General features: G+C 28.0%; 6 protein-coding genes across 6 annotated transcripts; 4 read left to right on the top strand and 2 right to left on the bottom strand.

The window, feature by feature from the left end:
* Positions 1–15: 15 nt before the first annotated feature.
* LOC118066635 (multidrug resistance-associated protein 4-like) lies at positions 16–4928 on the bottom strand. The gene is made up of 5 exons (XM_035082822.1): positions 4443–4928; positions 4215–4325; positions 3984–4115; positions 3667–3871; positions 16–3589 (listed from the first exon to the last, which is right to left on the bottom strand). The coding sequence occupies exons 1-5, from the start codon at positions 4514–4516 to the stop codon at positions 53–55; spliced, it is 4059 nt and encodes a 1352-aa protein (XP_034938713.1). The 5' UTR covers positions 4517–4928; the 3' UTR covers positions 16–52.
* A 137-nt stretch (positions 4929–5065) lies between these two features.
* Positions 5066–8038, top strand: LOC118066638 (DAZ interacting zinc finger protein 1). The gene is made up of 2 exons (XM_035082824.1): positions 5066–5410; positions 5493–8038. Exons 1-2 carry the CDS (start codon positions 5290–5292, stop codon positions 7907–7909), a joined length of 2538 nt encoding a protein of 845 aa, XP_034938715.1. The 5' UTR covers positions 5066–5289; the 3' UTR covers positions 7910–8038.
* Positions 8039–8151: 113 nt separating this feature from the next.
* LOC118066640 (chromosome transmission fidelity protein 8 homolog) lies at positions 8152–8959 on the top strand. The gene is made up of 2 exons (XM_035082827.1): positions 8152–8320; positions 8574–8959. Exons 1-2 carry the CDS (start codon positions 8301–8303, stop codon positions 8896–8898), a joined length of 345 nt encoding a protein of 114 aa, XP_034938718.1. The 5' UTR covers positions 8152–8300; the 3' UTR covers positions 8899–8959.
* Positions 8889–9564, bottom strand: SmF (small ribonucleoprotein particle protein SmF). The gene is made up of 2 exons (XM_035082828.1): positions 9407–9564; positions 8889–9276 (listed from the first exon to the last, which is right to left on the bottom strand). The coding sequence occupies exon 2, from the start codon at positions 9258–9260 to the stop codon at positions 8988–8990; it is 273 nt and encodes a 90-aa protein (XP_034938719.1). The 5' UTR covers positions 9261–9276; positions 9407–9564; the 3' UTR covers positions 8889–8987.
* A 317-nt stretch (positions 9565–9881) lies between these two features.
* NELF-B (negative elongation factor B) lies at positions 9882–12309 on the top strand. Its single transcript, XM_035082825.1, has 3 exons — positions 9882–11103; positions 11182–11991; positions 12075–12309. Exons 1-3 carry the CDS (start codon positions 10195–10197, stop codon positions 12219–12221), a joined length of 1866 nt encoding a protein of 621 aa, XP_034938716.1. The 5' UTR covers positions 9882–10194; the 3' UTR covers positions 12222–12309.
* On the top strand, positions 12303–17406 carry LOC118066637 (outer dense fiber protein 2). The gene is made up of 14 exons (XM_035082823.1): positions 12303–12941; positions 13006–13290; positions 13361–13817; positions 13884–14002; positions 14078–14547; positions 14736–14968; positions 15086–15318; positions 15399–15578; positions 15702–15755; positions 15849–16229; positions 16303–16404; positions 16475–16684; positions 16764–17087; positions 17172–17406. The coding sequence occupies exons 1-14, from the start codon at positions 12909–12911 to the stop codon at positions 17367–17369; spliced, it is 3279 nt and encodes a 1092-aa protein (XP_034938714.1). The 5' UTR covers positions 12303–12908; the 3' UTR covers positions 17370–17406.
* The last annotated feature ends 145 nt before the right edge of the window (positions 17407–17551 follow it).

Genomic DNA, 17551 nt, shown 5'->3' with positions numbered 1-17551 from the left:
TAAAAATTTCTCTGATCAATATAATGGCATTATAAAAAAGTATTTGGCAATTTTATTCTGTATTTAACTTTGGCATTGTTTCAGCTGAATTATTAGCATTTAATGTTTTCAATGTATTATAACTATTTTCAGATATTTTTTTTAATTTATTAATCATTGATGATCCAGTCTCGTTCAGCATTTTAGTAAAAACCCCAGCTGGGTTTTGAAGTAAAATGTGCGGATGATCAAATTCAAGAACTCGTCCATTTTCCAATACTAGAACTTTATCACTATCCATAATTGTATTTAAACGATGAGCTATAGTCAGAACAGTGCAATTTTTAAATTTGGATCTTATAGTTGTTTGAATAAGAGCATCAGTATTTTGATCAACATTGGCAGTAGCTTCATCAAGAATAAGAATTTTGTTATTTCTAATAATGGCTCTTGCTAAGCAAAGCAACTGTCTTTGACCAGCACTAAAATTACTTCCTCCTTGAGTCACGAAATGATCTAATGATGAAACTGCCGTTTTAAGTTCTACTTCTTCTAATGCATTCCATAAAAGATTATCTTGATATTCATGAAATGGATCAAGATTATCACGTAATGTTGCAGAAAATAGAATAGGCTCTTGAGGAATTATAGATAATTTATTTCTTAAATCATGAAGACCAATTGTTTTTGTATTTATTCCATCAATAAAAATATCACCTTCAAGTTGACATAAATTAAAGAGAGCATTAACAAGTGACGATTTTCCAGCACCAGTACGTCCAACAATTCCTACTTTCATCTCTGCTTCTATTGTAATATTTAAGTCTTTAAGTATAGGCTCATCATCCTTAGAATATCTTAAGTACAAGTTTTGAAATAAAATCTTGCCTTTGTCAGGCCAAGTTGATAGTGGTTTTTTATTTGGTTCACTTTCAAATGGTCCTTCTTCTTCTAATTTCGTAAACTCGAGTATTCTTTCTACGCTAGTCATTTGTGTCATGGCTTCAGCAGTTGTACGTATTCCATACTGTAACATTCCACAAAGAACAAAAATTTGCGATAACGCAAGCCCAACTGAACCAGCGTATGTATATTCACTATGAAAAATTATAAAACAGTATGTTATAAGTGTAACAAATAATATTGTGACAACATCTAACCATAATCCAAACCATGCACTTGTAAAAATAACAGTTGAACATGCACTTGAATGAACATTTTGAAAACTATCAAATTCTTTTCTAACAAGTTCTTGACTCTTTGAAGATCTTATTGTTGTTAATCCTGATAATGATGAGTTTACATGAGAAAATACTGGGCTTTTAGTAACTCCCTCCAATCTTTTCACATCTTGTGCAGTTGATAAATAAACATTTTTTATTTTCCAATAAAAATAACCCATTATTATTAATAAAAATATAGACCACCAGTTGACAATGATAATTTGTATAAAAATTCCAATCATAACTGCATAAATTTGAATAGCTTCGATCATAGATTTGGGCAATAATTCATCGACACATCCAACATCTTTCGAAAATCTATTCAGTATTCTTCCAGATGAATTTGTATGAAAAAATCTCATTGGTGCTTTTAATATACAAGCGAACATTGTATTGTGTAAACTTTTACTTGCATTCATACAAATTTTTAAAAATGTCATGTTTCTTGCAGTTGTCATAATAACACTCAGTAGTATCAATGTTCCATAAATCCATAGTGCAAAATTTTCATCAATATAATTAAAATTTACAGTCTTAGTTTCATTGTCATTTGAATGAGTAAAATTTGTTGAGTTTTGAATCAATTTTTCAGTTATAATATCATCATCATCATTAAGTATCGAACTATTGTTAAATAATTCTAAATCTGTTGAATTTTCATACGTTGTATAATTATCATAAGAAATGTTGATATTTTTATTCAATGTATTCCTAAATTTTATTTCCTCTTGTGTAGTCCAATAAGAAACCCAATAATCAGAACCACTACTGCCAATTTGTCCGAGAATTGCAAAAAACAGAAAAAGCAATAGTATCCAAATAGAACTTCCAGCTCGGAAATATTTCCAGTATAAACTTTTTTTCACACCTCCAGAAGCCATCAATTCTTTTGTTTCTTCTGGCTCATTTTCATTATCTTCTTCTGACTTATAAAAAGTGTCAAGAGAAGAAACAACTTCTGCTGATGGAGTTGATTCTCTGTCTCCATCATCATTCATTTCATTTGTCTCATCAGTACTATTTGAATGTAAAATTTCAAAATGTTCTTTATCAAAATCTTTGTAAATTCCTTGCTTTTGAATCACCCCATTATTTAACATAACGATAAAATCAACTTCTTTCAGGTATTGAATTTGATGAGTAACTAAAATTCTTGTTTTATCTTTAAGTAATTCCTTGATACAATCATCAAATATTCTTCGTCCTACATGGGTATCAACTGCTGAAAGTGGATCATCTAATAAATAAATATCAGCATCTCTGTATACAGCTCTAGCTAAATTTATTCTTGCTTTTTGTCCACCACTTAATCCTGCTCCATTTTCTCCTACTAATGTTTTATCACCTTGAGGTAGTTGATTAAAATCTTTTATTAAAGAGCACGCTTTAATCACTTTTTGGTACTTTTTATCATCATAAGGTTGACCAAAAATAATATTATTTTTTACTGAACCCGCAAATATCCAAGGTTCCTGACTTGCATATGATACTTCTCCTCTAACAATAACATGACCACGATTAGCGTTAAGCTCACCTAAAATTAATAATAATAGTGAACTTTTTCCTGCACCTATTGGTCCCACAAAGGCACAGAGTTGCCTTGACTCTATTGTTATGTTTATATCATGTAACGTATTTGCAATAAGTTTTTCAACCCAAGATGCACTCATTTCTTTTATTTGAATAATTGTTTTATTGTTGGTAGCTGATGCAGAAATCGTTAATGGTCGATTTTCCTCGAGCAATAAAAAATCTTCGAGTCTATTTATGGTTACTAAACATTCGGCAATAGACGCTATTGCTAATGGACAAAAAATAGCCATTGTAAGCTGAAGTTTATGCATATGTTGAGCTACTGAAAATACCACATCAGCTGATACATTATTTCCATTAAGTACAAATATCATTATTGTAAAAAAAGTACCCACACGTTCAGAAAAAACATATGTAGCATAACTAAAACCTCTTAAGTACGATACGATTGTAAGTATATCAATTTCATATTCTCTTGCTAATGCAACAAGATGCTGAAATGGCTTTTCCCAGGTGTACATTTTAATAACTTTAATTCCACCAACTATCTCAGCCATTAATCGTACTCGCTCATCAGTGCGAACGGCTACTTTTCCACGAAATTTATAAATCCATTTACTTAAGCATAATTGAAGAGGTATTGTTTGAATTATCATAACAAATATTCCTGCTAAAGTAGCCAAACCCACATTTTGCCAAATCAAATATGCTGTTACTATTCCTTGAAATGGCATTATCCATAAATAGTGGATGAAGAGAAATAAATTATCAAATCTCGAAACATCGTTTGATAAAAGATTAAGTACTTGTCCAGATGCTGCTTTATTTGCTGCTGATACTGATAATTTAAGTATCTGTAATAAAATATATTTATAATAGATTATAAATTAAATTGAATGTAATTATTTTATAACGTTTCAACTTTTTTTACCTTTCTATAAACTAATGAAGAACAAGCAACTCGTACTCTCATACCAAATTCCATTTGTTTTGAACTAGTATGGTGTTCAAGAAATCCATTTAACCATAAAATTAACACAACACCAGTGGCATAGATATATGCTTCAACAATTGTGCTGTTAGACCGGGAATCAAAATGCCATATAAGGCGGCCTAAAATATATGGTTGAAGTATTCTATAAATAAATTAAACAAACAATTGAAAAAAATATATTCATATTATGAATTAAAATATAGAATTTCTTTCAATAATATAATAAAAGTAGTTAATTAAATATCAAAATTTACCGAAAAAAAACGCATAACAATGTCCAAAATCCAAGATAAATATTAGAATACCAATAAGTGTTTTGTAATGCACTTCTTAATTTAGGAACTCTTTTTTCTTCTTTTGCAGCATCTTTTTCTTTACTCCAATTCCTTTGAATAAATATTAATCATCAGAAAATATTATAAAATAAACGTTTTTTTATAAATTACATTTTTAACAACTCATCTATGAAATATAAATAAATTTACCTTTCAAGAACATCACCAAGACTTTCACTAAGATCCTCAGGTAAGACATTATGAAGATCTTTAACATCTAAATCATGAGTTCTTCCATACTGAAATAATGGTTTCAACCACCTGAAAATGGCATGAAAATTACCGTTTCAATATTATTTTTATTTGACTGTGTATCATTATTGAAAATTAAACAAATTGAATAAAAATTCTGTTTTATATATAATGAATAAATCTTACCAAAAGAATAATTTACTAAAAGGATTAGCTACTAATCTTGGATTTGGATTATTATACTTTTTACTACTGTCCATTGCTAATTTGATTAAATCTATGATTCGGTTAACCAAAATTGAACGGATAGGAATACTTGACTATACAATGTCTGACTAACACGTCGATTAAATCGAATCTTTTATGTTTAATAAGTTGTATGTAATGAACTATTATATCTCACTTTTTCAATAGCAGCAATTTTAATTACAATATTCTATTTTTCATTATCATGGTGTGCGTAGATTCCCTTTGTTATTCTGTTACTATTATTTTAACCTACTATTTTTTTACACACATTATCGTTTGTAATGTAATAATGAAACATCAAAATAAATCAAAACTAATAATAACTCGATGTAAAACTATATACTTAACAAGTCTTTAAATCATTTTATTAAGTATTTTCACTTGAGGAGAAAAAATATGGTAGAATCATTTCAAAAAATACAGACAATATCGATTTGTAAATTAACAAAGGCTATTGGTTGTTACCTAGATATAATTCATACACACAAAAAATTTGTTATTTATCTATGTTCCATATATGTATACATAGCGTCCGATAAACCATCCATTTGTAATATTAGTATTTACTAGTTGTAATTAAAAATACCTATACATATATATGTACATATATGTATTAATGTAATATTTTATAAATTTAGAAAAATAATATGAAGGAAGAAAATATTTTGATAATGTATATATTTATTAATAGTCATGAAGTGATTTAACTATAAGGTTAAACATCATAATAATAGAGGTTATGTAAAGGAAAACATATACACACAATAATACTTCAAGGAAAAAAATGGCTTTTTCCTTTAGAACTGGAATTAATTGGTATCATGATTTTCCAAAACTGGCTAGAGATTCTGGTTTTTATTTCAATATGCATAAGAATAAAGTGCGTATTGATTGGAACCGTATAGGTAAGTTTCCTGTTTACTCTTTTTTTCATTAACTGCTAATCTATTAATTTTTATTATTACTGTAGATAATGTTTTTTTTCAGCTGGAATAGATATAGAACGTGTCATACAAGATAGAAATTTTTTAATAATTGATGAAAACATAAATAGTATCATAGATTATAATCTAGATTCGGAATATGATGTAAAAATACTTGATCCCAATTTTGTAAAATTGTTTAGACTAGCACAACTGTCAGTGGAATATTTATTATATTGCAAACAATATTTAGATCACAGTGTTGTGATATTAAAAGATGAATTACGATCAAAAATGGAAGAAAATGTTAAATTAAAAAAAGAATTAGCTTTAGCTGATGAAGATCTTTTCAAATTGAAAAGTAAATATAAAATATTCGAAAAAATGTACAATGAATCTCCAAAAGATATCTATAAGTGTCCTTACTGTATAAAAACATTCTCTTCTGCTTTTTGTACAAGTTTTCATATTGTTCGTCGTCATTCTAATTCATCGCAAATATCGTCTAGTTCACCAGTTCATGACCAATCTAAAACTGAAAATGAAAAATTACAGGATGAAATAAAGAATTTAAAAGAAAGATTGAATCAAAAAGAGAGAGTAACCAGTAATGAAACAGAAAAATCACCTAGAAGTGTAAAATTAAATGAAAAAAATTATGAGAATCAAACAACGGATATTCAAAGTAATGAGGTCAATAAAGATAGAGTTGTAGAGGAAGAACATAAAAAGAATCAAGAAGAAATGAATAACTTAATAACCTTGTTTTTTAATGAAATCAAACATTTACGAGAGGATGAGAAGAAATCTAATCAGTTAGATAATGAAAAAGAAAATTTGAAAGAACTACTGAAAAAACAAGAAAATGAAATACATCGGTTGACAGATCAAATACAAGAATTATCATCACAACAATCAGCTCCAAATTTAGAAATAATTCAATCAAAATTAATAAGTCAAGAAGAATATTGGAAATCGAAGATAGATCAAATAGAATTTCAGCATACGAAAGATATCGAAGAATTATCAATACAATTAAAAATGACACAAGAAATGGCTGAAAGAATGAGAAATGAGTATATAATTAACATTAAAAGATTAGAAGAAAAATCCAAAAATTTTGATGAAAATGTTCAGAGTGTAACTAAGCCATTTATTGTTTCGAGGCAATATGAAGAAAATGAATTACATAGAAAAAATTCTATTAATGATAAAAAAGAAAAAAACATCAAATTTTTTGACGGACAACATAACACTGTTGATGTTGAAGACAAAGTTAGTGCCAATTTCACAGATTCAAGTGATAAAATCGAGAATGATTCGTCTAATTTACAAAATCAAAGTCATTTGAAATCTGATTCTCTAGATTCTCGAGAAAAGCATTCACTTCATGAAACAAAATTCAAAAGTCAGAGTATTCATTCAAAAGTTTCGACTGATGAAAAAAAAATCGATCATACATTACCAAAACAACATAGTAAAGTAAAGAGAAATTTACTTAAAACAATGAATACAAAAATAAATGCATCCCCTAGTCAATCTGATGCTGGTGATTCAGAAAGTGAAGTTTTATCACAATCCGAAGATTCAGAAGAATCTCAATCGACGGAAAATCGAGATTTATCGTCTCAAGAACTTACTGAATCGGATCAAGATGAATTTGTTCACAAAAGTACAATCTCCAACAAAAAAATGAGTCATTTTAAAGAAGAGGTATTAAGTGGTTTGGAGCAAAAATTGTTAGATTTAGGTGTTGATATTGAAATGGACGGAATCCCTAGATCGACCTACCAAAGATTAATAAGTATCGTTAAGCATCATCGAAATATTAGTAATAAAAAATATCAGGCTTTAGAAGAAATAAGACGAAATATAATTAATAAAATCAATAAAAAAATTCATAATCAACAACAAAAAAAGAAAGAAGAATTTCAAGTATATAGCACACCAAAAAAATCGCAATTAAAAAAAAGTATCAATAACGATAAATTAAAAATGGATTCATCTTCAGATATTAAAACTCATTCGAATACACCAAAAATAAAATTCGAGAAAAAAAGTTTTGTTAAACATTATTTGAATGAAAATAATCATGAACTACTGCCAATGAAAATGACTCCCCAAAAAATTCAAGATTTAAATACTACACGCTCAAAATCACTAAAATTAAAACAAGATGAAAGTAGTAAAAGATTATCTACACATAACAAGAAAAAATCGTCTAGTTCTCAAGTAATCTATGTCAACGAAAATACTGACAAGTTTGTTAATAATGAAAAACATAAAGCAACTTTTTCACCAAAATCATTAAAACAAAATAATAACAACAAAGACGATATGGATATCTTAAGTATTGATGATGATGATGATGAAAATGAAAATTCAAGTCATCATGAAATAATAAACATATATAAAGAATTTAATAAATTTCCACAACCAGCACCAAGAGTTTCCAAAGAAAATGTACTTGGAACTGTATAATCAGTAAGAAAAGACTTAACTTCGAATTAAATTATGTAAGGTAGTTCAAATTCAATTAATAACTTGAATCAAATGATTCATATTCCCATAAATATCAATCATCTTTACAATTTTTTTGTAAATACTAATTGAAAAAAAAATATTTTTATTTATTTATTATTTATTAGTAGTCAATCTTAATATTTATTTAGTTTTAAACTCATAAAATAGTTTTTTTTTTTTTTAAATATTTAGGTTTAAATATAAAAATATTAATAATTTTTCAAAAATGTTGGATGTAAAATATTGTCAGTTAATACGCTATATTTTGTTACCAAAGAAAGCAACACTACATTATAACCGGCATAACCTCATCATTTTGTTGACATAAGTAACGTTTCAATGTACCAAAATGTTTATTCCAATAACCAAGTTAGTATTTTGTATTAATTATATCATTAATAAATACATTATTATTATTATAAATAATTATTTCATTTGTACTGAATGATGGGAGCATTTAATAAAACTAATGAATGTTCAAATTAACCGAATAATAAAGAAATGAGATATAATTGAAGATTTTGTAAACTATTAGTTTTATTTATATGAAAATTTTAATACGAATTGAGCTTATTTTATTTTTATTAATATCTAATTAATAAAATTGTTTTTATTTAATCAGGGACAAAAATTTAAACGAATGGGCCATCATAGAACTGCAGGGTGACATTCAATTCGATTCAAGCTTACAAAAGTCTGATCAATTGTTGATCGGTGATTTGTTTTATATGAAAGATTGTGGTACACCAGTTTTTATTATTGGAACTCATATTTTGCATGGGAAAGAAATAACTTTATCAAAACCATTTGCAGTATTAGAAAAAAAGAAAGTAGCAGTTGATGATAATTTTGTTACTGAATATACTGTCAAAGCTATTGTTAAAAAAAAATTAATATTTAAGATGAGACCTAAACCTATAATTAGAGAGATGCCAACTAGCAAGTAAATATTTTTTTATTTAATCATAAAATTGAATAAATATTGTCTTAAGAAATATCTTAAAATAATTAAGAGTTTACTTTTTCAATTGTTCTTTTAATCTTTCATCTCTCCTTCTTCATCCTCTTCTTCAACCCCTCTTATATACATGACATTATTACATCTTATTAGAACTTCACCGAGATTGCCTGTACAAACTCCATCCACGTGCTCTTCAGTGTTAGCTAGTTGTAAATTCATGTATCCATCAACGGATACCAAATAACCTTTATATTCATGTCCCCATTTCAATTTAACCATTACCGGTTTTCCAGTTAAACCATTAAGGAAAGGTTTTGGATTTATTGGCATAGTTGCTGTTGTTGCCATTTTTGTAGTTATTTAACTGTTGACAAGAATAAAAATTCAAATTAATTAATTGTAAAACAAGATTTTTAATAGGTTATATTGTTTACAGTTGCATTCTATAATATAATGAAATGAATGGAAATTTAAAAAATTACGTATAAACTTACTAGTCGATTATCTAATAAAAAATATTTAATAAGTTTAATGATAATGAGTCGTTTTAACAATTGAATTAATGATTAAATTACAACGTTTTTATGTATATAGTTGTATGTAAACAATTTTACAAAGAGGTTAGATTTTGTTGCGTCATCATGGAAACTCGCCTTAACAGAGCTACAACTGTATATAACGAACTTTTCTGTGTCGTTCTGAAATTATTTCTTTTTTATTTATTGATTAATCTCAGAGATATGAATTCAAAATGAATAAATGCATAGAACAAATTAGAAAATGAATTATAATATGGGACGAATAGAAGATCATTTTTTGTTGTAAAAAGACAATAAAGATATTGGAGTAATATTTGATTTTAGAGCATGCGTGATACCCGTGCATGTGTTTACATGTTGCATTTAAACTCCATAGTATATGTATTACTTTTTGTCTGGTTTGGTAATAGATATAGTTTGTGATTATGTTTATATTTCGCAAAACAAGAATCAAATAAATGTAATGTAAAAAACTTAAAGTAATATCTGTAAAAAAACAAATAATTATTGTACTGAAACAATATTAAGAACATATGTAATAATTATAAATACTACACCATATTTGATATCTAATCGTTCTGAAGTATAAACATCTATATAAATACGGTTTTATAGGCTATGTAATGATCAAAGTGTTGTTTAGTGTTTAATACAATTATAATATAAAAATATTTAGAAAGTTTATTTTTTTTATGGAATTGAATGATATTTATAATTTATAAATATTCTTATATTGTTTAAAAATGAGTGCGACAAAAAATAATGGTCGTGCAACTGGAAATGGACTTGAAGATCTAGGAATTCCTGGTCAAATCTTTCTAAGAGATGCTTTAACAAGCTGTACAGATCCTCTTAAAGCAATTGAAGAATTTCAGTTAAAGAATGGAATTTTATTACCATCTCTAAGGCCTATGCTTCCACTTCTAGATCTTCATGGAGTTCGAAGACTTGATTTTCACGCTTCAGTGCTTGAGGAACTGAGGGATAAATTAATAAAACGCATCAATGAAATTGGTACAGAACGAGGAGAAAAAAATGCTAGTTCTGGTGATAAAAGACTAAAAGATATGTTATCAAAAAGTTTTTCTGCTGTTAGAGTTCCAGCATTAAGACCTGTTGTTATGGCTATTTTAAGAAATACTCCACATATTGATGATAAATATCTTCGAGTACTTGTAAGAGAGAAAGAGCTATATAATAGTGCTGAAACTGAGGTAAAACGACAAATTTGGAAAGATAATCAGAGTCTTTTTGGGGATGAAGTTTCACCATTATTTAGTAAATATATTATTGAAAAGGAGCAAGTCCTATTTGATCATGGGAATCTTAATAGTTTATTTTTTTCTCCATCACCAAAAGTAAGAAGACAAGGAGAAGTCGTTCAAAAATTAGCTCATATGATCGGACAAAGTGTGAAACTTTATGACATGGTTCTACAATTTTTACGAACATTATTTTTGAGAACAAAAAATATCCATTATTGTACTCTGCGTGCTGAATTGCTCATGGCTCTTCATGATCTTGAAGTTCAAGAAATTATTTCTGTTGATCCTTGTCATAAATTTACTTGGTGTCTCGATGCTTGTATTAGAGAAAAGAATGTTGATATTAAAAGATCGCGAGAGCTTCAAGGATTTTTAGATAGTATAAAGGTTAGTATCATTATATAAATGTATTTTATAGATACGTTATTTGTCACAAATATTAAATTTTTATATATTTCAAAATAGCGAGGCCAAGAGCAAGTATTAGGAGATTTGAGTATGATTCTTTGTGACCCTTATGCTGTAAATTTTCTTGCTAGTAGTGCAATAAAAATAGCCCTTCATCTGATCAATGGAGAACAACTTCCTCGAGACAATGCAGTACTGGTTTTACTTTTACGAATGCTTGCATTAGGGCTTTCTGCTTGGCAAATGATTGACTCACAAGATTTCAAAGAACCTAAATTAGATAGCCAAGTAGTTACGAAATTTCTACCAGCTTTAATGTCGTTGATGGTGGATGATCAAATTAGACAGTTGAATTGTAAATTACCTCCTGACGAAAGAGAGAGTGCAATTGCCATTATTGAGCATTCAGGACCTCCTCCAGATGCCTGCCAAGCTTATGCACAATTATCAGGAGTTGCAGCTGTATTATCGATGTATTATACCCTTCATGTTGGTGGAGCAGCTATAGGAATAAGTGCAAGTGCTGCCAGTACTACAAGTGGTATTGTTGGAAGTGTTGGTTCTGGTAAATCTCGAAGTGATGCAAGAGGATTGATGAGAGTACTTGCAACTCTTCCTAATTGTCATGCACAACGAGCTTTCGAAGATCCTTTTCTTCACACCCTCGTTTCTCTGCTTATCTTGAATATGGCCGATGAGTTCTCAAATGAATCTTTTTGTACTGTTATATTTGATGAATTCTTTTTAGCTGGACTTTCAAGAGATAATGTTATAAGACATTTGCTTAAATTACTTTGGTACATTTATCCTAAATTACCTGCTGCACGTTTGCATTCGTTAATGAAAACTCTTCAACCAACAAGCCAAGTAAATACATTTTTTAAAATTTTATTCACAATTATTTTCTAATGAATTTATGATTTGTAAACAAATCAATATTTTTTTTGCAGCATAACGAAGCTGTACATAGCCTTTATGAAGCTTTGAGGGAAAAAATTGGAAACAGATCAATGAATGAAACACATACAATGGGTCAAGATTCGATGGGGATGGATTGCTCTCCTTCATTAAGTGGGGTTCCAACTGTACCTACGTAAAAAATACTTTTGTAAAAAAACATTTCCATTATAATTCATTAAAATTAATCTACCTTATAAAAATATAAATCAAATTTAAAAAATTTAATACTCGAAGAATTTAATAAAAAAAAAACTTCACATTGAAATACTTCAAATTTTACTGTATATAATTGATTCGTTACAGTTTAATTGATCAATTGATGAAATAATTAATATTCATCATTAATGAATTAATCAGATATAGAAGATGCCCGACTACTATATAACAGGTATTGAATGGAAATAAATTATTGTGATCAGTAATATGATTATATCATGTGTTGTAATAATGTGATTAACATTAGTTTGCTACTGTTTATTGATAGTTTCAAGTTTCATTGCATCTATTCTACTTAAGACTGGTTTTACAATTATTTGAAAAAATTAAATATAAAATTATAGTTTCTAACATTACAAACAAATGTGTTTATCTAAGTGATAGCAAAATATTACCGAAATATCAAATTCACTCAAAATAAGATAAATAAACAATAGACAACGAAAACTAAAGAATTAACTAATGTTAACCTTTTAAATGTTTACTTCACATTAACATCATTACTTTCACAAGTGGATTGGAAAGCAGAAAAGTGTAAATAACATTTAAGTTCCTAAATAATTAAACTTTTGTGAAATATATAAAAAGATATCTACTGTTACTTAAAAATGCCAGTTCATCATAAAAAGCTCAAATATGAGGTAAGTTTATTTATTAACTGTCATTAGTTTCATGCAATTAATTGAATAAATGTATTATATAAAGAAGCGACGATCACATTTGATTAAACCTATTCAATCGTCATCAATACCTACTTCAAAATTTCACCAAGTGTGTTTTTCACCAAAAAGTAAAAGTTCTCAAGACGTGAAATCTCAAAGTAAATATAATGGTTTTACAAAACATAAAAAAAAATACAAATATTCCATAGATGAAATCAAATTAATCCAACCCGATTCAATTGATATTGAATCTCTTACATTTTCACCAACAAAATTATCCTCCTCTACATCTCGACAATTTGACTTCGATTTGACAAATTCTGGTAAAGTGAGTATACTTAATCTTGTATACATTTTTTTTTGTCTAACAAATGATCAATTGATATTTATTAATTTAGTGTCGTAGACATGTTGGAGATAATCTAGATTATCATATAACTCAATTAGAGAACTTCACATTTAATCCAGTATCACATGACAATTTGTATTCTTACTTAAACATGACAGAAGAACTAAAAGTTGATGAAGAAAATATTAAAATGAATTCGGAAAATCAAGAAAAAGAAGAAATCAGTAAAAAAGAAGAATTAACTGACTATGCAGATTCCGACAGATCACATTTGCGGTTCGATCATCAAAATGATGATGATGATGATAATTATACTGAAAGTGGTGAAGGAACTTTTAATGACAGGAGTGAAATAAATGAAGATAAAAATGAAAAATATGCGTTAAAACTAAAGGATGAAAATGATGATTATGAAGAAGAGGAAGAAAATTTTATGGTAGAAGAAGAACATATTGTTAGTGAAGCAGAGATATCAAGCATTGAAAGTAAAACTACGTATGAAAGAGGTAAAAATGATTGTTTGTATGTAATTTAATGTGAAAAATAATTGGTATACACGTATGCTTTATTAGTAATGGAATCAGTGATATTTAATACCACAATTACAAAAATGTCGGAAGCAGATGAAAAAAGGGCAGCTTTAGAAGAAGAAATCAAAGAACTACAAAAAGAAGTTAAAATGCTACAAAATGTAAATCACTTTTACAATAATTTACTGCATATTATTTTAAATCAAACAATGAGCTAAAAAAGAGTTTTTTTTTAGAAAGAAGATGCAACGGATAGCGATCATGAAATCTTAAAACAAAAACAATTGGATTTAGTGGAAAAAATAAAAGCGTTAGATTTTGCGACTAAAAAATTACAGGAAGATTTAGGTCTTGATTCATCTCCGAGTCATGATTATACTTCAGAATTCATTCCACCTATTTCTCGACCTAACTTAAAAGATCAAGAAACAGTGGAATCTAAGATAGATCGATGGAAAGCATGGGAAGACGATAATAAAAATGAACTTGAATCTTCTCAACAATCATATCTTGAGGATAAATTACCCAGAGTTATAGTTTGTGGACGTACAGATCATGGAATTCCTAGAATTGTTATTGCTGGTAGTCCAAAAGAAGTTAATGATAATATTAAAAATGCTAAAGACATTTCGGAAATAACATCAAATAATATTCAAGATAGACAAAATAAAGTTAATAATGGAATGACACAGTTGGAGAATGATCCGTAAGTTATTAAAATCAATATATGATAAGTATGTAATATATGGCAGTATATTTTCCAAACAAATGCCTATTGTAAATAATATTGAAGTTGTCTCTATATGATCAACTTTATATCAAATTAAACTCATGGGTCTATTATTATTTTTATTTTATAATAAATTTTAGTACTTATTGAATTTGTGTCTTTAGAGTGAAAATACAAGAAGAAAAAAATTACGTAGTTGAAAATCTTCAACAAAAAATATGCCATCTTCAATCAGAAATGCGTATGATTATGCGAGAAAATGAAAAATTAAGCCGGCAAATGACATTTTTGAATCAAAAAATTGGTTATCCAAACTGTCCTACTGATTGTTCGAGTAATTCACCACGATTTAGTCCACGTTCACAGACTAATCCTGACTATTGCAACAGTATTTGTGGTAATAATCAATGACAAAGTATTCTATGATTGCGTTACATATTGCAAACGTGTGTTCAGTTTTTGATCAAAGTTAACTGTGATTGAAATTTTAACATAATTATATTTTTGGATCTAGCACATTTGAAGCAACAAAAACTTAATAATAATTTTCAAAGATTATCTGGAGGTGGATCAGGTGAAAATATCTGTTGTTTCTCTCAATTATCTCCGAATTTTAACCAAGATAAATTCATGGCTTCTCGAGGTCCTACTTTAATTCCTGTATCAAAAATTAAATCCGCATCACAAGCATGTCCCGCAGAAATTGAGGATAAATTGATGAATTATGAAAGCGACACAAAGCAATTGGTTTTCTATTAAATGACCAACATTCGAGAAAGTTTGATGAATTAAAAAAAAAATAAGAATAATACTTTGTATAATTTTAGGAGCAACAGTTAATGACGATGGAAACAACAGTGCATCAAATAAAATTACAATTAGAAAATACTCAAAAAGAACGACATCAGTTACAGCAACAAAGTAAACTGCTTAAATGTACAGCTCCTTGTGCTCCATGTCCTTGTCCAAGTTCTGGAAATGTTCAAAACCCTTTGGCTTTTGATCAGGTAATGTTACCACCTTTCGTTATTGGAGATTCCTCTAAAAATAATAAAGTAATTTATCATATATATATATATATATATAACTATATTCAGCATCTTTCAAATGATACGTTTAAATTATTTCAGTCTATGACAGGAACAATTCCACCATGTACTGGACCTTGTACGAATGCTCCAACGGTTTGTAAATTTTAAAACATCCTTAATTATAGTTGCAGCTATAATTAAGGATGTTTCAAATCATGATTTGAAACATTGATTTGTATTTAATAGGGAACAAATGATTGTCTCTTACAACAACTACGTGATTTAAGAGAACAATACACTCGTTTGCAAGAAGATTATAAAAATAAATTAAAAGAAGTTTCTTACCATCGAACTAACATTGATAAGATGAAACAGGATGTAAGAGAAGCTATGAATGCTAAAGAAAAAGCAGAAAATCAAGTAGTTGATTTACAAGAACGATTAAAAATGTTTGAGTCCGATAAAAATAAATATAATGGTAGTAAGGAGCAAATTATGGAACAGGAACATACATTAATAGTAATGAAACAAAGGTATAGAGAATCCCAAGATGAGCTTGAAGAATTAAGAGCTTTGATTCAAGATCAAGCTAATCAATTAGAAGATTATCGCAATAAATATTTGCAGGTTTATTTTTTATTAGAGACAATATTTTTAAGGCAAAGTATTTAAAATATTTTATCAAAATTATATATTTAAGGCTCAAGAACAAGTAGAGGAACAAAAAAGACAATTAGATTTAATGGAAATGGATAATGCTAGAATGAATGATAATGTTACTTTAGAAATAGGAAGAGTGAAGGTAGGTATCAGCATTTATGAATATTTGTCAAATCTTTTTTGTTATAAATTTTAATTCCAATTCATACAAGAATCAATTTCAAGAAAAATTGGCTGAATTAGCACCTCTACCCGATCTTCTTAAACAAACTCAAATCAAACTTCAAGAATGTCAACAAAAACGATTAGTAGCAGAGAGGAATTGTGAAGAACTTACGAGAGAATTATTGAGTTGTAAAGAAAAAATTGGAGCTATGACCAATCAATCAGAAATGTTAAAAAATGAAAATGTTATGCTAAAAGTATGTTCAATGTTTTTTTTTTCGAAAAAATATTGTTTACTATTTGTTTATTGTTGAAAATTTTTTTAACTCAATTTAGGGTTCGAATCCAGATCAATTGGATGATTTAGAAAATAGCAATCGAGAATTAAGAAATGAAAACGAAAGGTTGAAGAATGCAATCGCAAGATTTGAAGATCGAGAAGCAGACAATAAAAGAAAACTTGATGAAAAAGCACATGAAATTGTTCAGTTGACTTCAATGTTAGAACAAATTCGTGAAGACTCAGCAAGACAAGTAAGTAGAACAAAAGAAAGATGTGAGACTGTGAGGAGAAGTATGCAAGCTCAAATTAATGAACTTGAGACGCAGTTAGTACAGTGCAGAGCTGCAGCAAAATCAGCACAAAGAGATCGAGATGAGGTTTGCATGATTAATAAATCTTTATTTCAAAGTGAAAAAAAACAGGTCACATTGATAATATAAATGCTTTGATTTTATATATAGATCAGACAAAAAATGCAAGGTCAACTAAATCATTTGTATGAAAACTTTGATCTTGCTCAAGGTAGAATTCGAACTCTTCAAGCTCATGTTAATTATTTAAAGACATCCTACAGCAATATCTTCAATCCTGTAAAACCTGGAGAAGATCAAATGAATTCTTCACCACCGTCTTTACCATTAGAAACTAATATATTGTAATTGGCTTATTATGATTATATCCAATTTATTTATAAAACTTGTTATTTTAATACTTATTTAAGTAGATTTAATAACAACTTTAAGGTAGAAGGAAGGCCATTAAACTATTTGAAGTATGATAACATTATCCAGTTTAGGCTCTTGAAAAATTTTATTTGGAAATATTCAATTTTTACATATAT

Source organism: Chelonus insularis, unplaced genomic scaffold, assembly GCF_013357705.1.
Source record: "Chelonus insularis isolate UGA/USDA-ARS -01 unplaced genomic scaffold, ASM1335770v1 contig_351_pilon, whole genome shotgun sequence".
Taxonomy (NCBI): Eukaryota; Metazoa; Arthropoda; class Insecta; order Hymenoptera; family Braconidae; genus Chelonus; species Chelonus insularis.
This window is presented reverse-complemented; position numbering and strand designations above follow the sequence as displayed.